Source organism: Saimiri boliviensis, chromosome 2 (genome assembly GCF_048565385.1).
Source record: "Saimiri boliviensis isolate mSaiBol1 chromosome 2, mSaiBol1.pri, whole genome shotgun sequence".
Taxonomy (NCBI): domain Eukaryota; kingdom Metazoa; phylum Chordata; class Mammalia; order Primates; family Cebidae; genus Saimiri; species Saimiri boliviensis.
Genome location: NC_133450.1, coordinates 114,121,022 through 114,145,731, shown reverse-complemented (window position 1 = coordinate 114,145,731; position 24,710 = coordinate 114,121,022). Strand labels below are relative to the sequence as shown.

The 24,710-nt window shown below is 40.1% G+C and overlaps 1 protein-coding gene across 1 annotated transcript in view; it reads left to right on the top strand.

Annotated features, from left to right (window-relative positions):
* Positions 1-24,710, top strand: part of EIF2AK4 (eukaryotic translation initiation factor 2 alpha kinase 4) — a 115,004-nt gene that overhangs the window by 74,879 nt on the left and 15,415 nt on the right. The window contains exons 20-32 of the mRNA XM_039462883.2: positions 433-486; positions 2,807-3,043; positions 4,811-4,886; positions 5,292-5,413; positions 8,766-8,815; positions 9,768-9,936; positions 11,326-11,442; positions 12,973-13,038; positions 18,131-18,301; positions 18,731-18,865; positions 20,727-20,834; positions 22,638-22,766; positions 24,198-24,284. Of these exons, the coding sequence (XP_039318817.2) occupies positions 433-486; positions 2,807-3,043; positions 4,811-4,886; positions 5,292-5,413; positions 8,766-8,815; positions 9,768-9,936; positions 11,326-11,442; positions 12,973-13,038; positions 18,131-18,301; positions 18,731-18,865; positions 20,727-20,834; positions 22,638-22,766; positions 24,198-24,284 (1,521 nt within the window). The remainder of the gene's footprint in view (positions 1-432; positions 487-2,806; positions 3,044-4,810; positions 4,887-5,291; positions 5,414-8,765; positions 8,816-9,767; positions 9,937-11,325; positions 11,443-12,972; positions 13,039-18,130; positions 18,302-18,730; positions 18,866-20,726; positions 20,835-22,637; positions 22,767-24,197; positions 24,285-24,710) is intronic.

Here is a 24,710-nt window from a genome sequence, read left to right as displayed (position 1 = left end):
TAATAAAACAACTTGTTCTTCGAAGCCATTAGAGTTTTACTTTGTACTCAGAGGTGCTTTCTGTGCCTTGACATTTTTTTTTTCTCAATGAAATTTCATCTATGTTCTTGGGATTAATCCTTGCCTTTGTTACTGCCTGAGTTAAAAGGGACCAGCGTTACAGTATGCGAGGTCAAGGGTGCCCTTGAGCTAACAGCATTAAGGAGAAAGTGAGGAGTGAGGTTTGGGTGAGGCTGTCATTTGGGTAAAGTTTATATTAAAATAATATGTATATAGTTAAAAGAATAAGCATCAGGTTTCAAGAAGGTATCACTTATCTTTCCTTGGCAGCAAATTTTTATTTCTGTATTTGATTTTCTTACTTATGGTGAATAAATACTTTCACTGTGGCAGTATGCCAAAACCTTGCTGATTTGAATATATTTTTTTTAGCCCACTTCGCCTAAGTTTCCAGAGGACTTTGATGATGGAGAGCATGCAAAGCAGGTAATTTTCTGATGCATCAATTACTGTGTCTTCAGTCTTGCATTTTAATTATTATTTTTCTTTTCTTTTTTCTTTTTTTTTTTTTTATTAGTAATCTTCTGCAACTCATTCTCTTGCATCCTGGAAACAATGTGGGGAAAAAATATCAAAAGATGAAGCACTTAAAATGTTATTAGACTTGAAATACACCATAAAAATGCCAAGAGCTGACATAGAAAATTAGCAAACTGCAGGGTTCTTTTGTGCAATTCATTGTGCTTTTGAAGTGCTATTTGGACCCTTGGCTTAGCTGTTGGAAAAAAAGAAAAAAAGAAGGCGTTTACAACTCATTGTTTTAGTTAAAGCTTGGGGCTTTAAGAAAAAAACATAATTTAAAACTAATTTTTTTCTGTTTTCTGGTTGCAGTAGCTCAGATAATGGGGGAAGGGTTGCATTTTCTAGACAGTCTGTTATTACAGTATTTTAAATTTTAAAACAAAATAATTTCTCCTATATAATTTGAGTGTGTGTGTGACTCATGACATAGGCTAATATTGGCATCCAGCAAATACTAAAAAAGCAATTATTAGTGAACTTGTGTATTGGGCTCTGGTATGCCTTTCTTAGTGCCAGTTTTTTTAATCTTGGTACAGTGGTTAATACTCTTGTCATATGGAAGTTTATTTCTTAAACTGACTTACTGGCAATTATAATCAAGGCAAATCCCTTATTTAAATAATTAATGCTGAGAACAGAAGCATAGATAGATACTGTATTAATTTGCTGCTGCTTGCTTGCTGGTTATGTATCTGGATGGACATGCCACTTTTCTAGACTTCAATTTCCCTCACCTATAAAATAAAAGTATTAAATATTCCTTATTTATATTATCACATTAACATTGTATCATTTGGTAATGTCTGACATGATGGCTATTTATGGCTGTGGGGACCCATTCTGCCTCATCTGATTAATTAGTGAAGGCCATTAGAAATAACACTGAGTCAGAATTTCCAGCTCTCTGGAATCCCCTCCCACATAGTGGGAGCTTTGAAAAAAAAGGAGAAAAAAAAGACAAAGAAAAAAAAAGAAATACATTGAGTCATGTTTCTGCTTCTTTTGGTAGCTCTTACTGTTTCTGGGTGTCACAAGTAAATGTTCACTTCATAGCCTTTCCTTATGACAAAGTCAGTCTTATTCAGTGTTTCCCCTTGTTGACAGCTATGATGGCCCAGGAACTATACAAACCATTTCTCACAATGAGGACTGCACTCCTATCATCAGATATATATTAGGCACCCTTGAGCGTTTGAGTCTGGGCTGTACAAATTGGCACCAAAACAAAAACAAAACCACAATCACTTCGCATGTCATAGTCATTGCTTTTTATCTGAAAGGAGGAAACATAGAAGATGCTTGTGGAATGAGCATAACATAATTTTTTGCCATGCATACTTACCAGTACAGCAGTCTAGTATGCCCAGTAGGGTATTCTTTTGTTTTTCTATGGTTTTGTCTGTTTAATATACCTTTCATAAAAGTTGTATCATGTCATTTTCTTTCCATATAATATAAAACTCCTATATCCCATAAAAAGTAATTACCTGTGTTTTTATTTTAGCCTAAGACTGGAGGGAGAGTGGTGTGGAGAAGGGGGAGTATTTTAAAGATTTATAATTAGAAAATGAAGTCTGATCACTGAGGTTTTCTTATCTCAAATATTTCTCTAACTCCTTATAAATCTTTATTACAAACAAGAGGATTAAGAATCCTTAAGGAACCTCTCAAAGGTTTAGATTGCCTTCATATGGTTCACTGCTTTAATGAGATGGCTGTGAAGATAAAACGAATGACTAACATAAATCAAGAGAATTAAAGGGGAATGGTATCAATGCAAATAACATAAATGGAGCAGAAACCATTAAAACAAGATGTTTTACGTTGCTTTTAGGATTCCAGCTGCTATTATATAATTTCTACTCGAATTAGGCATGTAAACCTATTTGTTTTATCTTTTTACATCTGTTTATACAATATTTTGTGTTTATAAGGCTTAATTTCTGCTTCTATGTAGTAGTTGTGTTGATTTTTTTTGGTTGTGACAATAAAGTATAAAAGGAAAGGGCCTCCTTTTAAGAAATGTTTATATTTCATTGTTGCACAACTCTGTGGTCATAATAAAGCAGAAAAAATAATGACCTATTCAGAAATTTCATAAGTGCCAGTTAAGTGCAAGAACAGTGGTACCTTTTCTTTGATCTGAACTGACTACTGACTTGTCCGGAGAATAGCTGTATTATCCATTGCGTCCCATCAGCCGCATGCCTGGGTTTTATTGCAGAAATCCGTCATCTCCTGGTTGTTGAACCACGATCCAGCAAAACGGCCCACAGCCACAGAACTACTCAAGAGTGAGCTGCTGCCCCCACCCCAGATGGAGGAGTCAGAGCTACATGAAGTGCTGCACCACACGCTGACCAACGTGGATGGGAAGGCCTACCGCACCATGATGGCCCAGATCTTCTCCCAGCGCATCTCCCCTGCCATCGATTACACCTACGACAGCGACATACTGAAGGTGGGCTTAAGCCACACTGCACAAAGGGAGCCTCACCTGGTCCACAACAGGATCAATTCCGTTTCTCATGAATTCTTTTAATGCCTCCGACATAAGTTCTTATGTGATGTCTTGGAATCCCCTAGAAGTACATGCAAAATGTGTGTATATGCATTCTGGGAGGAAGAGCCATACTCTTAATCACTTACTTGAAGGAGTCCTTGACCTTTCCTCCTCCCTACCTGCCCACGATATTAAGAAGCAGTGCATACAAGAATTAGTTGGGTGTGGTGGTGCACGCCTGTAGTCCCAGCTACTCAGGAGGCTGAGGCAGAAGAATCACTTGAACCTGGAAGGCAGAGGTTGCAGTGAGCTGAGATCGCGCCACTGCGCTCCAGCCTGGAGCCTGGCGACAGAGTAAGACTCTGTCTCAAAAAAAAAAAAAAAGAAAAGAAAAAAAGTGCATATAGAGACTAATCCCTGGCCCAAATGCCCAAAGCAAAAGCATCAACGAACTCATACCTAGATGAAGTGGAAAGTAGTTCCCAGTGCTAGCTGTACGTCCACTTCACCTCAGGAACTCTCTGAAAATGCACATGCCCAGGTCCCATAGCCCATCTAGTGGCTCAGAATCTCCTTAAAAGCTCCCAAGCAGATTCTGAAGTGTAGCTAGGTTGCCAATTTGGAGAGCCTTTAACATTTTATTTCTTTGAAAAAGAAAAAAAAAATCTGACACATATTATTAGTTAAATGTTAAAATTTGATAAAGTTGAGTGAGTAGGTAACAGGTATTTTTATATTCTCTATATGTTTCTGTATGCTTAAAATATGATATAATTTTATTTTATTTTTTTTATTTATTTTTCTTGAGACAGAGTTTCACTCTTGTTACCCAGGCTAGAGTGCAATGGCGCGATCTCGGCTCACCACAACCTCCGCCTCCTGGGTTCAGGCAATTCTCCTGCCTCAGCCTCCTGAGTAGCTGGGATTACAGGCATGCGCCACCATGCCCAGCTACTTTCTTGTATTTTTAGTAGAGACGGGGTTTCACCATGTTGACCAGGATGGTCTCAATCTCATGACCTCGTGATCCACCTGCCTCAGCCTCCCAAAGTGCTGGGATTACAGGCTTGAGCCACTGCGCCCGGCCAATATGTATAATTTTAAAAGATAGAGTAGTGAAGGAAGTATAGATTTTAGGGACCAAACAGTTTTTGTTGGCTGTCACTGTTATTACAGAAAGTTATTTGCAGGGTTATAGATGACTTATTTATAGATGTCTTTTTGCTTATTTCTTGTTTCTAAGTTTTCTATAGTGAAATGGTACAACTTTTATAATATAAAAACAAATGAAAAAGAAAGCTATTGGCAAAATATGTAAATGCCATGTAGCTTTCAACAGGCCCGCCATGAATCACCTTGGTATGTGGGAGGGGGCCTGATGCTGTTAGGTGGTTTATCACACCACAGTATCCCTGAGAGTCGGAGAAAATGTGTTTATTTGATTAGCTCCCTCTGAAAGGCAAATATCAATGTGCCCAGGAGCTTGGATTTTGAACCCAGGCAACCTTCCCAGTGCTTGAAAGGTTAGCTCTTGCTTTCCGAAGCAGGACGTGGAAGATACATGTCCTCTTCCCTGATGTGTTCAAGGATGGATGGACTTGTTGAGACTTCTTTTTTGAACCTGGAAATAAGCAACGTAGTGCCTACTGTAAGTCACAGAATAATATTTTAAAGGGTCCCTTTTATAAGGCTTTGATGATGATGTTTTAATTGGTCCCGTTTTAGGGCAACTTCTCAATCCGTACGGCCAAAATGCAGCAGCATGTGTGTGAAACCATCATCCGCATCTTTAAAAGACATGGTATGTATGCCCTTTTTAAAAATAATATTTCTTCTCATAAGACAGTTTTGCATCATTAGAAAGTACTGTTAGTGTTTGGGCGTACCATATTCTACTTTCAAATTCAGTTATAAATAATTGGCATCTCATGGAATTTAAGCTTATTTTTTAAACTGATTTGAATATTACAGCCTCGCTATTAATACTAAAATACAATTGGTTTGTGGAGTCAGAAATATGACCAAACTGTCAAACTTAACTCTAGATGAGCTCTCTATTTATAAATTTAGAGAACTAAAGAAAAACTGATATGATTTCAGTGGTCCCCGTAGCAATTACTTAACTGTCAGATTTGTGTTAATTTTAGGTTGCCTGCTAAGAAAAATGTGAACCTGATGATAAGCTATTTTTTCTAATTTGGTGTAGGAGCTGTTCAGTTGTGTACCCCACTGCTGCTTCCCCGAAACAGACAAATATATGAGCACAATGAAGCTGCCCTATTCATGGACCACAGCGGGATGCTGGTGATGCTTCCTTTTGACCTTCGGGTGAGGCTGGGAACATACTGCTGACAATCAGGATGCTGTATCTAGTCACAGGGATGGCATCTCTGTTAAAGGATTTTTTCCCTAGGCTTATATTGTAAATGTCACCTTGAGGAAATGTATTCTTGAGGAAGTCATCAGGGTGAGACCATTAATAGAGCTCAGAAAATGTTTGGCCCTGAATGCATCCACCTTCCTCATAGCACAGGTGTTTATGGCTCTAGGAACTATAGGAACCCCGCATTGTAGGTGCCACATGTGTACCTCAGTGTTGAGTAACCACAGCAGGTTAAACTTACGCACTCAGACAAATAAATATTGTTTGTTTTTTTAACTTCCTGCCTAGATCTTCAGTAAACATCCTAACATGTTAATGCCTAGAACAGCTAAATTCTTCTAACAGCAAGTGTCTCTCCTAATTGGGTATGCTGAGTTTTGCCTGTGCTTGCTTGCTTCTGACCCCCAGGGATCCCGTCGACAGCAGCAGCCTTACTAGTCATTTACTCACATAGCATTGGCTGCTAACAAGCCATCTGTGGTGCTGTATGATAGAAAATGTGCTATGCCTATGACAGACAAGGGTTTAATACCCCTCGTGTACAGAAAGCACTCACAAGTGGAGACATGAGCAAAGGATATAACCAGGCAGTTCTCAGAAGAGAAAATGTGCATGGCTGATAAACTTCTGAAAAGCTGTTCCGCCTTACCAATAATAAAGAAGTACAAAGCTGTCTCAGCTTCACCAATCAGACAGGAAACAATTTTTAAATTAATGTTATCTGGAGATGACAGGGGTATAGGAAAATAGGTACTTTCATACATTGCTGATGGGAATGTGGACTGCTAAACCTTTGGAAAAGTAATCTAAAAGTTTATAATAAAACTTTAAAATTTTTGATGTACATTCTGTATCCTTAGAACCAGCAATCCCACCTTGAGCAATTTATTCAAAGAAAGAAAAACACATTAGTGTACAAATGCTAAAGGGATGTTTATTGCCATATTATTGTCATAGTCATAAACTATCTGCCTGTTTATCAATAGGAAAATGGTTGAATAATTTGTCATTAATATTATGAAATATTAAGGAGCTATTGAAAAGAATATTTAGCCTGGCACAGTGACTCATGCCTGCAATTCCAGAACTTTAGGAGGCTGAGGTGGGTGGACTGTTTGAGCCCAGTAGTTCAAGACAAGCCGGGGCAACATACGAAGACCCTCATCTTTATAAACAAAAATTTTAAATTAGCCCAGTGTGGTGGCTTGTGCCTGTGGACTTAGCTACTTGGGAGGTTGAGGCGGGAGGATTGCTTGAGCCCAGAAAGTCGAGGCTGCAGTGAGCCATGACTGTGTTACTACACTCCAGCCTGGGAAACAGAGCAAGACTGTCTCGAAAAGAAATTTTTTTGTTAATTTTTTGTAGAAATGGGCTCTCACAATGTTGCCCAGACTTGTCTCAAACTCCTGAACTCAAGGGGATCCTCCTGCCTCAGGCTCCCAAACTACAAGAATTACAGGCATGAGCCACCATGCCCAGCCTATCTATGTTTTTATTTAGATCAAATATGAATTTTTGATATATATATGACGATATAGTCAGCCCTTCGTACATATCCTTGGATTCCGCATCCACATACCCAGCCAACTGTGGATGAAAAATACTAAGAAAAAAAAATCCGCAAAGTTCCAACAAGCAAAACATTGAATTCACACAAAAGAAAGGATGTGTAGGCAAAGTAGTAGATATTGTAAGTAATTAAAGATGATTTAAAGTATACAGGAGGATGTGCATAGGCTATATGCAAATGCTGTTATTTTATATCAGGAACTTAACCGTCTGCTAATTTTGGTATCCTTGGGGGAGTCCTGGAACCAGTTTCTGAGGGACAGTGATACACATTTAGATATATACATGTTTATATTTGATTTGTAGGAATGTGCATGGTGTATTGTTAGCTTTTTAAAAAAAGTAAATTTCAAAGGAACTCTAATATCCCATTTTTAGTACAGAGAAGGAAAAGGTTTTTTTTAAAACTGTGTGTGTATAGGAGGCTGAGGCAGGAGAATCACTTGAAACTGGAAGGCAGAGGTTGCAGTGAGCTGAGATTGTACCACTGCATTCAACCGCAAGACCCTGTCTCAAAAATAACAACAAAACAAAAAAACCCCAAACAACTGTTTACATAAGATACATGTATGTGTTTGCATACACTTGGTACACTTGGTATGTGTGTAGATGAATTTGGCCCTCTATATCCTGGGGTGGGTTCTGCATCCATGGATCCAACCAAGGATGGAAGATTCAGAAAAAAAAATTCCACAAAGTTCTAGAAAGCAAAACTTGAACCTGTCACATTCACGTGTGTGAATCACGTTGCACATCAGGTTGTTTGTATCACCAAAGAGAAGGGTGTCACGGAATACACTCATTTTGACCATATTTTTTGGAGAGGGTGAGTGGAAAGTTTTTTTTAATCTATGTCATATGGCTTATTGTGAAACAGGTTTTGTGTTTATAGTCTAAGAAGAAATTCCTTCCACATTCCTTACTTCTGTTTTTCTTTTATAGTGAGTAAAGTGATTTGGGATTATTCTGAGGTAGACGTGAATAAACAGCAAATCAGATGAGACATCTGCACTTTGTTAAAAAAAAAGAATAGAAGTACAGCTATGTACATAGCTGTACTAAAAGCTGACTGCTTCTTCTCTAAATATTAGGAGACTAAAGTGCAGATGTGTACACATCTGCTCCCCTTCTGTAAGCTGATATTCAAATGCAAAACATTAAAGCATATTAAGAATTTGGGCCGTCAATTAATGATACTGTGTTGGATCTCTTGGGTCAATCTGTCAATGGTTTTACTAGTTGTGGTTATTATTTGAAGGTGGTTATTAAGAATTTATTCTGTGTGATTGATAGGAAAATCAGGAAATTCACCCTAAGAGATAACACCCATTTTGACTGCATTACTATAAAAGTGACTTTAAAAAAAAAATCACAGATAACCAAATAACTTGCACTAATTTTAATTGGATGTAATAAAAGCTCCACAGAGAATATTTCATTAAAAGTGAATTAAAAACAAAAAAACAAAAAAAACTAAGAAATGCCACAGTAAGTCTGATGGTATGTCTAGCAGCAGAGTCCACTACTGACCAAAACACTGAAGAACATTTCAAGGAGTGTGAGTGGTAAGCAGTGCTTACCTTAGTGAATATACTAAAAGCCACTGAATTACATGCTTTAAAGGGGTAAACTTTATGGGACAAGAGTTATATTTCAATAAAGCTGTTATTAACAAAAGGAGTGTCGTAGCTGGCACATTTTGACCTTGACCTTTAATACTTTTTTCAGATCCCTTTTGCAAGATACGTGGCAAGAAATAATATATTGAATTTAAAACGGTAAGAAACAATAGGGGATTCCATTTGGTAGACATAGGAAAATGGCTGAATAATTTGTCAGTGAAGAAAGACTGTTTTATTTCCGGTGATCCTTACATGGTTAAAAATTCTGGGTTTAGAATATCGAGCTTAGAATACAATCCAGAAGCCCAGCCAGAGTACCCCTTTCTGTAAGGTAACTAGGACTGTTAGAATATAGCAGGTAGGTACCGTCATGTTCCCACAGTCTATTCTGTACCTTCTAAATGTCCCCAAGCAGCATAACTAATTATTTTCACAAACGGTTGCTTGATAAAAACATCTGGCTCTTCATGATCACAGATGGCCCCTTTTAAAATTTAATTGGTGAGACAAATGGCCACTGGTCTCTATGTGAAAACTGCCTACACAGGTAACCTAACAAAAGCTGCTTGTGGAGAGGTGGAGTAAACCCAGCAGGAACACTGAGCACTGAGGACCTCCAGACACTTAGCCCTGGAAAAAGGCTTTCTGTACATTCAAATACCACAGGGGTCCAACATTGAGATGTTCATAATTTGGAGGAGTATTGTTGTCAATGAGGCACCCTACTTTAAAGCTCCTTTCTTCAAATGAAAGCAAAGCTCTTTACATGCTTTTATTCTAGCTACAAGTAAACAATTCATAATCATAGTCCTGTGGTGTGGGTATCCTTGCGTAGAAAGCAATCACTAAGGTCAAATTTTTTGGTATAATTTCCTCTCTATTTCAGACATTTAAAAAACCTTAAGCCCCATAGCTTAATAGTGGCATAATGGGGAATTGGAACCTAAATCACAAAGCAAGGCTGTTCCAGGGAAAAATCTTTCAGTCTTCTTGATCATACCACTGATTAATTTTTTTATATTTGTTTCTTACATCATGTTCAACAATTTCTCATACATGTTTCTTTCTGGTAAACAATGACCTTAGAAATCTGGGTTTCTCTCTCCAGATACTGCATCGAACGTGTGTTCAGGCCACGCAAGTTAGATCGATTTCATCCCAAAGAACTTCTGGAGTGTGCATTTGATATTGTCACTTCTACCACCAACAGCTTTCTACCCACTGCTGAAATTATCTACACTATCTATGAAATCATCCAAGAGTTTCCAGCACTTCAGGTTCCTTTCCATATTTTAACATTCCAAGATTCCCCACTGTAGTTCTTCACCAAGTGTGGTGGGGAAAATCACAGCTAGAGACCTGCTTCTCAGTCTGTCCTCGAGATGAATTACATCTTTACTAGAGTAACTCAGAAGAGCTGGATGGTGTTGCTTTGGAGGGTCATCTTAGGCTCTTACCCTCACAGGAACTGGGGGATGGGTGTTCTCTGCCCATTCTTCCCAAATGCAAGATATCTGGCTAAGATTTCTAAGATGCTCTTCGCCTTTTCATACCCTGTTCGGAACCCTCAGTGGCTCCATACTACACCTGATCTCTTCGCTCGCCAGCTTCCCTTTCCACCAAGTCTGCATGCTGCCTAGCTGGTGGGGACTGCTGCCCGCTCTTCTCAGGCTTCCCTCCCCTGCCCGACACACAAGCCCTGTCGTTCCCGCCACTGTTGGTCAAATGTTCCCTTGTCTAGAAAGTCTTTGCCCAGCCATGGTTTGGGCCCTTTCTCCCCAGGAAGCCTGACTGCACCCTCATTGATTAGTTGGCCACCTTTTCTTCTCAACTCTCAAAGGTCTTGATCTGAGACATCCATGTACTACCCTGAGTTATGTTCGTTGTTTTCTCCAAGCAGAGTGTGTGCTTTTGGGGCAGAGCCTACGAGTCCACTTTGCCATATACCCCCTTGCACCCAGCTCGGTACATGGCTCACCACTCTGTGAATGCTCAGTAATCGATTTGTGTGGACAAAGTATCGATAACTCTTCTGCCAGCCTGTGCTTACCAGTCAATTACTATTGGACCAGATCCTTCTGTCTTTGAAATCAACTTTCTTGGGCATTTTAACATAGCTTAAGACCAGTCAGAGTTGTGTTTTTGTTTTGTTTTGTTTTTGAGACAGTGTCTCACTCTGTCTCCCAGGATGATGTGCAGTGGCGCTATCACAGCTCACTGCAGCCCCTACCCTCCAGGCTCAAGCAATCCTCCCGCCTCAGCCTTTTGAATAGCTGGGTCTGCAGGTAGACCCAGTGACCCCAGCTGATTTTTGAATTTTTGTAGAGTTGGGGTTTCCCTATGTTCCTCAGGCTGGTCTTGAACTCTTGGGCTCAAGGGTTCCTCCAACCTTGGCCTTCCAAAATGCTGCGATTACAGCTGTGAGCCACGACCCCAGCCAGTCCAAGCATTTTGGATATATATAATGATATATAATGTAGTGTTAAATTAGAGTATACTCTAACAGTACAAAAAGAATGCATATAAAAAAATAAACTAGGAGGCCATATGCTAAATTCAGTCCTTCCATTGTGTTAGGATGACAAATTGGTGATAAGATTCCAGATTTGGGCATATACCAATAATTGCTTTTATAATGAAAATAATAATTTTTCTTCATATCCCAGGAAAGAAATTACAATATTTATTTGAACCATACCATGTTATTGAAAGCAATACTGTTACACTGTGGGATCCCAGAAGATAAACTCAGTCAAGTCTACATTATTCTGTATGATGCTATGGTAAGCATTTAATTACTTATGATGTTGAAAGATAATACCTTGATGTTGAAAGATAATAATAATAGTTCCTGATAACTTTCTTACTGATGCAGCCATGAAACTGAATTGGGAGTCTTACCTCCTTCGTTCATTTCTCTAAAGTGAAAGAACCAATTGGCTTTAATTATATCAACAGTTAACAAATATTGGTTGAGCTTTTGTTCCATGCTCAGGCCTGTGCTACTAATAACCTCTGGGATGTTTTTAAAAGACTAACTTCTAATTTTAAAAGATCGAATTATTTAATTTGTAAGATAGTACAGTTCATCACTAACCTACTTATTAAGGCAAGAAATCACTAATTGGTTCTGATGTTTGCCAATAATAATTTCAAAAATAGTTAGCATTGACTGAGCCCCCTCCGTGAGCTAGGCAGTGTTCTGAGCTCTGTTCATGGATGAACTCACCTTGTTCTCACACCAGTGCTGCTATTACCATTCCTTCACAGAGATCAAGAGAGCAACTGTTCGTGTTGAGAATTAACAATGTGTGCCTTGCTCTTGATTCTTCCAGCCTGCCTGTGCTTATCAGTAAAGTCATGTATAGATTTACATTGATTGTATTGGGGGAGAACGGCTTTGACCTCTGGTGGGGCCTTGTTTACCACCTCCTCCCTGTGGGACTGAGGCTATGGACTGAGGCTAATTTAGTCTCATCATAGTATTCATTACTTTGTAGCGTGGTGCAGGTACGGAGCCTGGAGGGGGATGTGTTGAAAAAATGGATTTGTGTTACATTACGATGCTAGGATGGAAGTGAATGCTTACATTTTCTAGTATCTTTTTATGTTTTGTTTTCATAGTGAATAAGAGGCATCTAGGAGATGTAATGACTAACAGCACCACAAAGTCTATGGTTAAGACAGAGTAGTGGAAGTCGTTACATAATGGCTTATTGTTTTTATACACCAAAAGGATTAACTAGCTTGTCTTTTATCTGGCAGGTACACATCAATGGCCCAAACTTCATTGCTTGTTTCTTAGCAGTTCTTTACTAACCCTAAAGCTCTGCTGCTGTTTGTCAGTGATGCAATATGATGTCAGTCGGACACTGGCAGAAATCCCAGGGATTGTGCAGAGGGGCTTCAGCTTTTACTGGTTCATGTCCTAGGGCATATTTGCCAGCGTGGGATGAAACGCTCAGGGCCTGGCCTTTGTTAGGGGAGCCCAGAGCAAAATGACTCCCTCCCTGCCCAAACAAATACCCTCATTAAGCCTATCCAGATCTGGGTTTCCTCACCATTCAGCAAGTACAACTTTCCCATTTTAATTCTTTTATGTTAGGGCTTTTCAGATTTTAAAATAAGTTAATCATGGTTTTATATGAATTGGGGGGAAAATGTTTTCTAATTGTAGAATTAAGTCTAAACTGTACAATCAGGAGCAGTTTGTTCAAAATATAGGCTATAATTGTCAGAATTAGGCTGGAAATGGTGTCTTGTTCAGGGCCAGATTTGGCGACTCTCATCGTTACCTTTTTCTTCCACATTAGACAGAGAAGCTGACGAGGAGAGAAGTGGAAGCTAAATTTTGTAATCTGTCTTTGTCTTCTAATAGTGTAAGTACCTTCTAATGGTATTATTACAGCTTTCTGTGTAATTTTGTGATACCAGAAAATGTCACCAAATTCTCATTGCAGTAGGGTAGCAGCACTTTGTACCGCCTCGCAGATGCAGTTTTTCCCTTGAGTGTTAGGTACCATGGCAACCTCTGGGATTAGAAGAAGGGAGAAACGAATGCTGTGATCAAAGAATGTCTCTCCATGCTTCTTCTTGATGTGCTGTAATCATCCTGCTCTTTCTTGATCAGCAGATACTTTTCTTTGACACCCCTTATACAGCTGTGCCTGGTAGAGCCTCCTGCTGAACAGACCTAATACCAGTTGTCCTCTTTTGAATTAAATTATACGGGACTAGAAGGAGGCACAGAGTTCTGCACATTCATCTGGGGAGCTACCCTTCCACTGCCTCCATGTCTTCTAACTCAGAGTTGAATTAAAGCCCTTGCTTTTCTGGTATGTCTCTTAATCCTAAAATGTTATATTTGATCCCATCATCAATAAGGGAAATCTTATGGAGTAAACAGGTTGGTCATATTCTCTCTATAGGCGTCAGAATGATCCCAAAGCTTTGGTACAGTAACCCACACTTAAGTGAGTAACTGAACAATAGAAGACAGTAGGGAATTTTTACATTTTCCTGAATATTTAAATAAGAAAAGTTGTTTTCTTTAATTTCCCACAACCCTTCTAGCCCCTTGTCTGACACTAAGTTACATGATCTTGTGTTGACCAGCAAAGTTCACAAACAAGATAGATTAAAATATGATTGTGCACAGGGCAGGCAGAGTCAATCTTTCGGACACCTACAGTGTGGCAGGCACAGTGGCAGGAATAGAAAGAGTAAGTTGAGGAGTCCGTAGACTGCATTCAGCTTCTTAGTTCATATTGGCCTTTAAAAAGCCACAAGGGGATATGCATAGCATGTATGTGCCCTCAGTTCTGTAAAACAACTTTCACAGGGGACATGGAAACCACAGTTTAAATAAATCACCTATTTGCAGGTAGGGAAAGTAAACCAGATGCATAGCACTAGGAGTTCTGAAAAGTAAGCCAGTTAAATCTTAAATATTTAATATTAGAGGAGATATTAATGATATGCAAAGTAAACCAACATCAAAATATCTAAATATGAAGAACAGTATACAATACTTAGATATCATCTAAACATGTGCACAGCACACCTATTTGCAGAAATAGTCCCATGTGTACATAGGGAGAGTATCTTCATGAGATGGCCCAGTTCAGTGATTCCATACTATACCCAAAGTTTCAAACCCAAAAGCTTATTTGAACTAAAGTCACATTTCATAAAGTCTTTTTTTTTTTTTTTTTTTTTTTAAGAAAGTCTTGCAAATACACATTTGAACGTAATAGCTACATTGGTTGTTCGCATGTCAACTTCTTTTCTTTCTGTGAAGTCTCTAACCACTGGTTATTTGATGATGCTAAGCATTAATTAGACATGTGTTTGATTCATTTTAAAACAGAAAAATAGTATCTAATAAAGGCATTTGGCACTTTCATTATTTTAAAATGGATTCTAAGGGTATTAGGAAGGAGAGTACAAATACCTGTATCGCCAAAGAGTTTCACATATCTGACACAGTCCTCTTATTTCACAAATGAGATACATCTAGCCCAGAGAGATGTTATGATTTGTCCTGAGTCACATGGAGTTAGTTGACAATAGGATGAGGATCAAAATCTGGGGATCCTGACTCCAGTGCTTCTGGTAGTTCATTAATAGGATAATTTAATGTTCAAATTTATGGAGAAGAAATCGTTTTTATTTTCTTAAAAAATTTTTAAATCAAAAGTATGATTTTAAATTTAAATTTTTAATTTTTTTATTTTTTTGAAACAGGGTCTTGGTCTGTCATGCAGGCTAGAGTACAGTGGCACAATCACAGTTCACTGGAACCTCATGCTTCTGAGCTCAAGGAATCCTCTGCCTCCCGTTAATTTTTTTTTCTTTTTTATAGAGGGATTGCAGGTATGACACATTGCACCCAGCCAAAGTTTTTATCTTTAATATAATAAGCAGATGTGTCTTAGTCTGTTCTCACACTGCTAATAAAGACATACCCAAGAGTGGGTAATTTATAAAGGAAAGAGGTTTAATGAATTCACAGTTCCACATGGCTGGGGAGGCAAGGAGGAACAATTCACATCTTACATGGATGGCAGCAGGCAAAGAGAGAACTTGTGCAGGGAAATTCCTCTTTATAAAACCATCAGATGTCACGACACTTATTCACTATCCTGAGACCAGCATGGGAAGGACCTGCCCCTGTGATTCAATTATCTCCCACTGGGTCCCTCCCATGACACAAGGGAATTGTGGGAGCTACCATTCAAGATTAAATTTGGGTGGGGACACAGCCAAACCATATCATTCCACCCATGGCCCCTCCCAAATCTCATGTCCTCACATTTCAAAACTAGTCACCTTCCTGACCATCTCCCAAAGTCTTAACTCATTTCAGCATTAACTCAAAAGTCCACAGTCCAAAGTCTCATCTGAGACAAGGCAAGTCCCTTCTGCCTATGAGCTGTAAAATCGAAAGCAAGTTAGTTACTTCCTGGATACAATGAGGGTAGAGGCATTGGATAAAAACACTCATTCCAAATGGGAGAAATTGGCGAAAACAAAGGAGCAAAAAGCCCCATGCAAGTCCAAAATCCAAAGGTCAGTCAAATCTTAAAACTCTAAAATGATCTCCTTTGATTCCATGTGTCACATCCAGGTGATGCTGATGCAAGGTTTAGGTTCCCATGGCCTTGGGCAGCTTTACCCCTTTGGCTTTGCAGGGTACAGGCTCCCTCCCAGCTGCTTTCATGAGCTGCCATTTAGTAAGGATTCTGTGGGGACTGCAGCCCCACATTTCCTTTCTGCACTGCCCTAGCAGAGGTTCCCCATGAGGTCCCCGCCCCTGCAGCAAACTTCTGCCTGGGCATCGAGGCGTTTTCATACATCCTCTGAAATCTAGGTGTAGGTTCCTAAACCTCAATTCTTGTTTTCTGTGCACCTGCAAGCCCAACACCACATGGAAGCTGCCAAGGCTTGGGGCTTGCACCCTCTGAAGCAAAAGCCTGAGCTGTACCTTGGCCCCTTTCAGCTATCAGCAGAGTGGCTTAGATGCAGGGCACCAAGTCCCTAGGCTGCATACAGCAGGGGGGCCCTGGGCCCAGCCCACAAGACCATCTTTTCCTTCTAGGCCTCCAGGCCTGTGATGGGAGGGCCTGCCATGAAGACCTCTGATAAGCCCTGGAGACATTTTCCCCATTGTTTTGGTGATTAACATCTGGGTCCTCATCACTTATGCAAATTTCTGCAGCTGGCTTGAATTTCTCCTCAGAAACAGATTTTTCTTTTCTGTCTCATTGTCAGGCTACAAATTCTCTGAACTTTTAGGCTCTGTTTTCCTTTTAAAACTGAATTATTTTAACAGCACCCATGTCACCTCTTGATGCTTTGCTGCTGAGAAATTTCTTCTGCCAGTTATCTAAAATCATCTCCCTCAAGTTCAAAGTTCCAAAAATCTTTAGGGCAGGGGTGAAATGGCACCAGTCTGCTTGCTAAAACATAGCAAGAATCACCTTTACTTCAGTTTCCAACAAGTTCCTCATCTTCATATGAGACCACCTCAGCCTGGATTTCATTGACCCTATCATTATCAGCATTTTGGTCAAAGCCATTCAATAAGTCTCTAGGAAGTTCCAGACCTTCCCACATCTTCCTGTCTTCTTCTAAGCCCTCCAAACTGTTCCAGCCTCTGCTTGTTATCCAGTTCCAAAGTCACTTCCACATTTTTGGGTATCTTTACAGCAGTGCCCCACTCTACCTGTACCAATTTACTTAGTCTGTTCTCATGCTGCTAATAAAGACATACCCAAGACTGGGTAATTTATAAAGGAAAGAGGTTTAATGGACACCAATTCTATGTGACTGAGGAGGCCTCACAATCATGGTGGAAAGCAAGGAGGAGCAAGTCACATCTTATTTATATGGTTGGCAGAAGGCAAAGAGAGAACTTGTCCAGGGAAACTCTTCTTTATAAAACCATCAGATCTTGTAAGACTTATTCACTGTCACGAGACTAGCATGGGAAGGACCTGCCCCCATGATTCAGTTACCTCCCACTGGGTCCCTCCCATGACACATGGGGATTGTGGAACTATAATCAAGATGAGATCTGAGTGGCACACAGCCAAACCACGTCAAGATTACAGGACGTTTCAACATTTTCTGGATTTTTAAAAATTTTAAGTGATTGATGATTAACTATAAGGTTAAGCTATGTCAGGCTGAACCTTCATTCAGCCCTTAGTTTTATGTGCCAATTTGTGGATGAGCTACATTCTACTTGCCTACAGTCTTAAAATGGCTATAATTTTGTTTCTTAAAAAATTCTACTTTAGCTCCTGGGAGTTTTCTTTCTGGCTTTATGACTATGGTTGTTTCCTCTTACTCCTGCTAAGTACCAGGGACTGTGAAATCAATCATCTCTAGCCACTGCCTTCTTCTGGGACAGATGATGAGTACAGCTGATGAGAGCCAGGATCTGGCATCCAGGTGGGAGGAAAGGGAAGGGAGGATCAGGAGGCTGCCCACAGGGAAGACATCTCAAGACTGCAAATAGGAAAGATTCAAGCTGAGGAAGGGAATTTCTAGCTGATTCTTTATTAAAACAAGTCAGATTCTGTCTTCTTGTCCCCCCATGTCTATGCCTGCAGTAACAGGAATTCATGAGAATGAGAAAAGTAAAGAGGAAAAATGCTGGCCTGAAAAGAGATAATGGAAGCTCTGCAAGTGCCAAGGTCTGCTGGTGTCAGCATTAAGTGAGAGTAAATGTGTCTGAATAAAAGTGAAACATGAGTATGTGTTTAAAGCACTCTTGCAAGTTGCTTTAGAGCTGTTGGAAAAGGATAATCCTTAGTCAGGACTGTGGCAAAGACTAAAATAATCTTTGATCACAAAGATAATTGTGTGGTCCCATGTGCTCCCACTCCTGCAGGTGCACGGTCGATGCAAAGGAGTCTTCCCCTGCCATGGATGAGAAGCTAACTCTGCCCCTTTGCTTTCCAGCTGTGTCGACTCTACAAGTTTATTGAACAGAAGGGAGATTTGCAAGATCTAATGCCAACAATAAATTCATTAATAAAGCAGAAAACAGGTATTGCACAGTTGGTGAAGTATGGCTTAAAAGACCTAGAGGAGGTTGTTGGACTGTTGAAGAAACTCGGCATCAAGTTACAGGTTTGGCAACTGTTTGATACTAGCAGTACAAATGTGAAGCATTAATAATAGCACAGGGAGGAAATGGGTTTCATTTCACTAATGCTAGTTAGTATTTTATTTATCCGGAAAACCTGCTTTCTGTGTTTTGAAGCATTTGATATTTAGTAATAATTTGGCTTAAATCAAGATTTCTTTGCGAGTGCCACTGTCCCCGTCATGAAGCATGAAGCAGTTCTTACTATGTTAGCCTCAGAGAGGTGGTTATTCTTAAAGAGAAGATAATTTATTTTACTTGTCAGGCTGTGGATAAACAGACTTTGTGCTAGACCTTACTGAATATTTTGTATTGTTCTGATGCTATTCATGGGAAACACCATTTTCAGTGTTGTATTCCACATTCTAAATTTCAAACCACTGACAACGTTTGTGTGGCATCTCTCGTTATAGGTCTTGATCAATTTGGGCTTGGTTTACAAGGTGCAGCAGCATAATGGAATCATCTTCCAGTTTGTGGCATTCATCAAACGAAGGCAAAGGGCTGTAACTGAAATCCTTGCAGCTGGTGGCAGATATGACCTGCTGGTGAGGGCTTGCCCTTTATTTATTTATTCTGACTTAATCTTATTTATTCTCAACTTGTTACTTTGAAATTTTCAAACACACACCAAAAATTTGAACCAGTAATATAATTGGATACTTCTATTAATATATCTTTCATCTAGAAATAGAAGTGTAATGTGAACCACATTTGTAGTTGTTTAAACATACTATTTTGCAGGATAGTTACAAAGATAGTAGAGAGGCCTCATATGCCCTTTACTCTGTTTCTGTGTACACACACACACACACACATATATATATATATATATATATATATTCTGGAGACAGGGCCTTGCTCTGTCACCCAGGCTGGAGTGCAGTGGTGCAATCTTGGTTCACTGCATCCTCAACCTCCCTGGGCTTAAGTGATTCTCTCACCTCAGCCTCCCGAGTAGCTGGGACTACAGGCATGCACCACCACACTCAGCTAATTTTTTTGTATTTTCAGTAGAGACAAGGTTTCACCATGTTTCCCAGGCTGGTCTCAAACTCCTGAGCTCAGTTACCCACCGCAGCCTCCCTAAGTGTTGGGATTACAGGCGTGAGCCACTGCACCCACCCTCGCATAAGTATAGTAAAATATCAAAACCAGGAAATGGACATTTGTGCAATGTATGTGCATTGTTCTTTTCCATTTTGTCAGGTGTACATTCCCATAACAACCACCACAATCAAGATGCAGAACTATTCTATCACCACAAAGATTTATGGGTATCAATATCTTATCAGTGCAAATGAAATGTAGAAACTTTACCTCCCTTTATGTCTCTTTATCTCATGCCCCATTTATAATATAATTGTCTTAAATATTTCCTCTAATACATTGAGATCCACATCAAACAGTGTTGTTTTTTTTTTTTTTTTTGGCCTTACTGTTAAACATAATTAGGAAACTCAAGGGGAAAATAAAGTCTATTGTATTTACCCCAGATTTCTGGTTTCTGATGTGAAATTCACTGTTACTTTTCCCCTATAGGAATGGTGTTCTCACTTGATGCTTTCAATATTTTTTTCTTTGTCTTTAGTTTCAAGTTAAATTATGATGTGTCTTTGCATGCATTTCTTTGGGTTTATCCTGTTGAGGGTTTACTTAGCTTCTTAAATCTGTAGGTTTATGTCTTTTGTGAATTTGGGGGATTTTTTTCAGGCATTATTTCTTTGAATTTTTTTTTTTAGTCTTGCCCTCTTTTATCTCTCCTTCTATGACCCAAGTGACACGAATGTCCGTGAGGTTATGGGACATTTTTGCCCAGGCTGATCTCAAACTCCTGGCTGCAAGAGTCCTCCTGCCTTGGCATTTTCAAAGCACTGGGATTACAGATGTGAGCTACCACACCTGACCTTTAATTTTAAATTATTTAGTAACATTAAGTAAAAAGAGGCAAGTGGTATTAATTTAGTATTAATTTTATAATATATTGTATTTAACCTAGTATATCCAAAATATTACTTCAACATGTACTTAAACTTCTAAAAATTATTAATGAGCCATTTTACATTTTTTTCAAAGTCTTTGCAGCCAGTATGTGTCTTACATGTACAGCTTGTGTCAATTTGGATTAGCCATATTTCAGATGTTCAAGAGTCACTTGTGACTAGTGGCTGCCATATTGAACAGTGCAAAGTTAGATACAACATGTGTTAATATTTTCCTAAGTCTGCATGTGTGCTTGCTTCACTCTTACTACACACACACACACACACACACACACACACACAATTTCTTTTAGTTGAACTCTTAGATGATAAGCTGCTGACAGTGTTCACTCTTTAATCACTGTTTTCCCTGTAATTGCAGTTTCTTTGCTATTTCATAACCGTAACTGTTTGTGTCTCTCCACAGATTCCCCAGTTTAGAGGGCCACAAGCTCTGGGGCCAGTTCCCACTGCCATTGGGGTCAGCATAGCTATAGACAAGATATCTGCTGCTGTCCTCAACATGGAAGAACGTGTAAGTTCTGGCTTGGCTTTCCAGCATGCTTTATGACGTCTTTCATTTCTAAAAGTATGATTTGCTTTTTGCAGTCATTTACATAGGGCTTCATATGTGGAAGTTATAGACCCAAGGTTTTGAAACTTACCTTTAATATGATAGACAAGCCTAAGACTTCATGTCAGTCCCTGCATTTCAGTCCTTGTCATCTGTTTTCTAGCTAGGCAACCTTAGACCAGGGGTTCCCAACCCCCAGGCAGTAGTGGTACCCATCTGTGTTAGGAACTGGGCTGCACAGCAGGATGTGAGCAGCAGGCAAGCAAGCATTACCACCTGAGCTCCACCTTCTGTCATATCAGTGGCAGCATTAGATTCCGTAAGAGCATGAACCTTGCTGTGAACTGCGCGTGCAAGGGATTTAGACTGCACACTGCTTGTCAGAATCTAACTAATGGCTGATGACCTGAGACGGAACAGCTTTATCCCAAAAGCATCCCCTCCCCACCCCCACACCATCCTTGGAAAAAATTTCTTCCATGAAATCAGTCCCTGATGCCAAAAAGGTCAGAGACTTCTGCCTTAGACAATTAATTCATCCTTCCCTAGCCTCACTTTCCTTATTTGTAATGTATCATATAAATGTGAGGTGTTATAGTTATTAACAGATTCTTATCAAAACCTCTTGTTCAGGCCGGGCATGGTGGCTCCCACCTGTAATCCCAGCACTTTCTAAGGCCGAGGTAGGCAGATCACTTGAGTCCAGGAGTTCAAGACTAGCCTGAGCAACATAGCAAAATCCCATCTCTACCGAAACATAGAAAAAATTCGCTGGGCACAGTTAATTAGCCACGCACCTGTAGTTCTAGCTACTCAGGAGGCTGATGTGGGAGAACTGCTTGAACCCAGGAGGGGGAAGTTGCAGTGAGCTAAAATCATGCCATTTGGGCAACAGAGCCAGACCCTGTCAGAAAAGAACCAAAAAACAAAAAACAGAAGAGGGGAGAAAAGGAAAGGAAGGGGAAAGGGAAGGGGGAAGAAGAAGGGACGGGAGGGAAGGGCAAGGAAAGGACAGGGGAAGGGGAAGGGAAGGGAAGGGGAAGAAAGGGTAGGCAAGGGCAGGGCAATCCAATCCAGTCCAATCCTGTGGTCTACAAAGCTAGAAATTCCTCCTTGTGTTTCAGGCAAGATTAGTTTTCCCAGAGAAAAATAATATTGTCCTGATGGCTCAGGGTAGTTGAAATAATTTCTGTCTTGAAAGACTAATATCACAGGTATTTTTTTTCACTATGGTAGGCCATGGTGACTCATGCCTGTAATCCCAGCTGTATCCCCAGTAAGGCTTAGGCAGGTGGATCACCTGAGGTCAGAAGTTCGAGACCAGCCAACATGGCAAAACATGATCTCTACTAAAAATACAAAAAGAAAAAAGAAAAAAAATTCCCTCAGTGCCATAAATAAATAAATAAAGCCAGGCATGATGGTGCACGCTTGTAATCCTACCCACTTGGGAGTCTGAGGCAGGAAAATTGTTTACACCCAGGAGGTGGAGGTTGCAGTGAGCCAAGATTGTGCCACTATACTCCAGCCTGGGTGACACAGTGAGACTCTGTCTCAAAAAAAAAATAAATAAATAAATTTTTTTTTACTTTTTTTTTTTAAACAATGTTGTTTTGAACCAAAGCCTTCGGCACACTGCATTTCTATACAGAATTTCAAGAATGCCCATCTTCCCATGAGTGCTGCCTCTGCTGCTGGTACTGGTCTCACTTGCATGCCTACAGTCTTGCTCCTCCAAGTGTAACCCTTCTGTTTCTGATCCAGGTTACAATAAGCTCTTGTGACCTCCTGGTTGTAAGTGTTGGCCAGATGTCTATGTCCAGGGCCATCAACCTAACCCAGAAACTCTGGACAGCAGGCATCACAGCAGAAATCATGTACGACTGGTCACAGGTAATGGGTCAAAAAGCACCTGTGAGTGAAGTGCAAATAGCTGTGGGTTTCATGGCAGATATCCTCTGCGCCTTTAGACTGTCACACTCTGTTTATCTCTGTAATTCAGGTTGCCTCCTGTGTTAGCTTCTGATTGCTGCAGTAACCAGTTACCACAAACTTAATGGCTTAAACACATAATTATTATCTTACATTTCTGGAAGTCAGAAGCCCAAAAGCAGTTTGGGTTAAATTTAACGGGGCTGGCTCCTCTGGAAGCTCTAGATGAGAATCTGTGTCCTTGACTTTTCTGGCTCCAAGAGACCTCCTGCATTCCTTGGCTCATGGCCTCTTCCTTCATCATCACACTCAGCGGTAAAGTGCCTCCTTTATCTCTGACCTGTGCTTCTGTTCTTACATCTATCTCTAACTCTCGTCAGTCCAGCTCCCTCATACAGGCACACTGTGATTACACTGGGCCCACCCAGATAATCATGGGTGATCAAAGGTTCTAGGAATGACGACATGGACATCTTTGCAGGGCTGTCCTCCAGCCTGACACACTTGTGAAGGCACTCTGTGCTTAGTGTGTTTTAGGCTCTGTATCCTCAGACTTCCCACAGCATGCAGGCCTGACACTTGCCATGGGTGTAGAGGTGTGAAAAGTGGCACCCAGGACACATGCCTTCCCTTTGGAATGGGGGATATAAGCAGATCACAAAAGGGGTGCGCTCCCAGGAGATCATTCAGGTTGTACCCACATTCACCCACACTAAAGGTGCCCCAGAGCATGGTGATGACCAGGGACACAGACCCACCACCCTCCCACCTGCTCTGTTCACATCACCTGCCAGGAGGCTTCTGAAGTTGCTGCTGTTTACTCATGTGTGTGTTGTATTAAAATTCTTATCAGAAGTGTACTGAGCTACAATTTTAATCATTTGACATAGCAATGTCCTCTTCTAGAGAAGTGTTCTGTCCTGCAGTAAAATCTAAGCCTAGTGGCCAGTGACCTCAGTCCTGCACCGTGGCATCCCCGCAGGCTTCTCTGCCCTGTGCTGGTTTGTTTCTTCAATTCTGCTTTTCACCTTATTTCCTTTGTTTTCTTCATTTGCCTCAGATGCTTTTTCTGTGTGTGTGTGTGTGTGTGTGTGTGTGTGTGTGTGTTGTATAATTTTTGGCATCTTTAAGTCTTGAAGCTTTTGAAAACCTCTATTGGCTGATTATTCAAGGCCCCTTAGAACAATCATGAAGGTAAGGAAGGCAAGAGAGGCCTAGTTCGTCCCTTGAATTCTGTACACTTCCTACTTAAATAGTTATATCCCCTGAAGTCAGGACATTTAGTAATTCACATTGAGAATATGATTGGAAACAGTATTTTCATTCTCCTTAATTACTTGAAACTGTTCCAGGTGCTCTGTGTTTATTTTCTACACTGTTTGTTTGTTGCAGTCCCAAGAGGAATTACAAGAGTACTGCAGACATCATGAAATCACCTATGTGGCTCTTGTTTCCGATAAAGAAGGAAGCCATGTCAAGGTAAAGATGTCGGAGATGTTTTACAGTTCAATAGTCCGGTGTTAACTGTGGAGTCCCCGCCTTCACACGGAGGCCTGGGCCTTGTAGATAGCTGGAAATCATTCACTCTGCTCCCCCTTTCCACTGTTTGGCTTCTTACAGTAAAAATGTGTATAAAATAAGAGAGTCCACCTTCGTTACAGCTTTAAAAAGCAAACAAATGAACAAAAAAACTGGCTGTAGTTTTCTCCTCTTGTTCCCTTTTTATATCTAAGGAAATGAGAATAAGTTGGTATCTGCTGATCATATCCTCTGACTGCTTTGTAACTAATTTTACTTTTTTGTATTCAACTAAAAGTGTTCATAAATATACCACCTCATAATTTTTATTTTTATTTTTATTTATTTTTTTTTTCTGAGACGGAGTTTCGCTCGTTACCCAGGCTG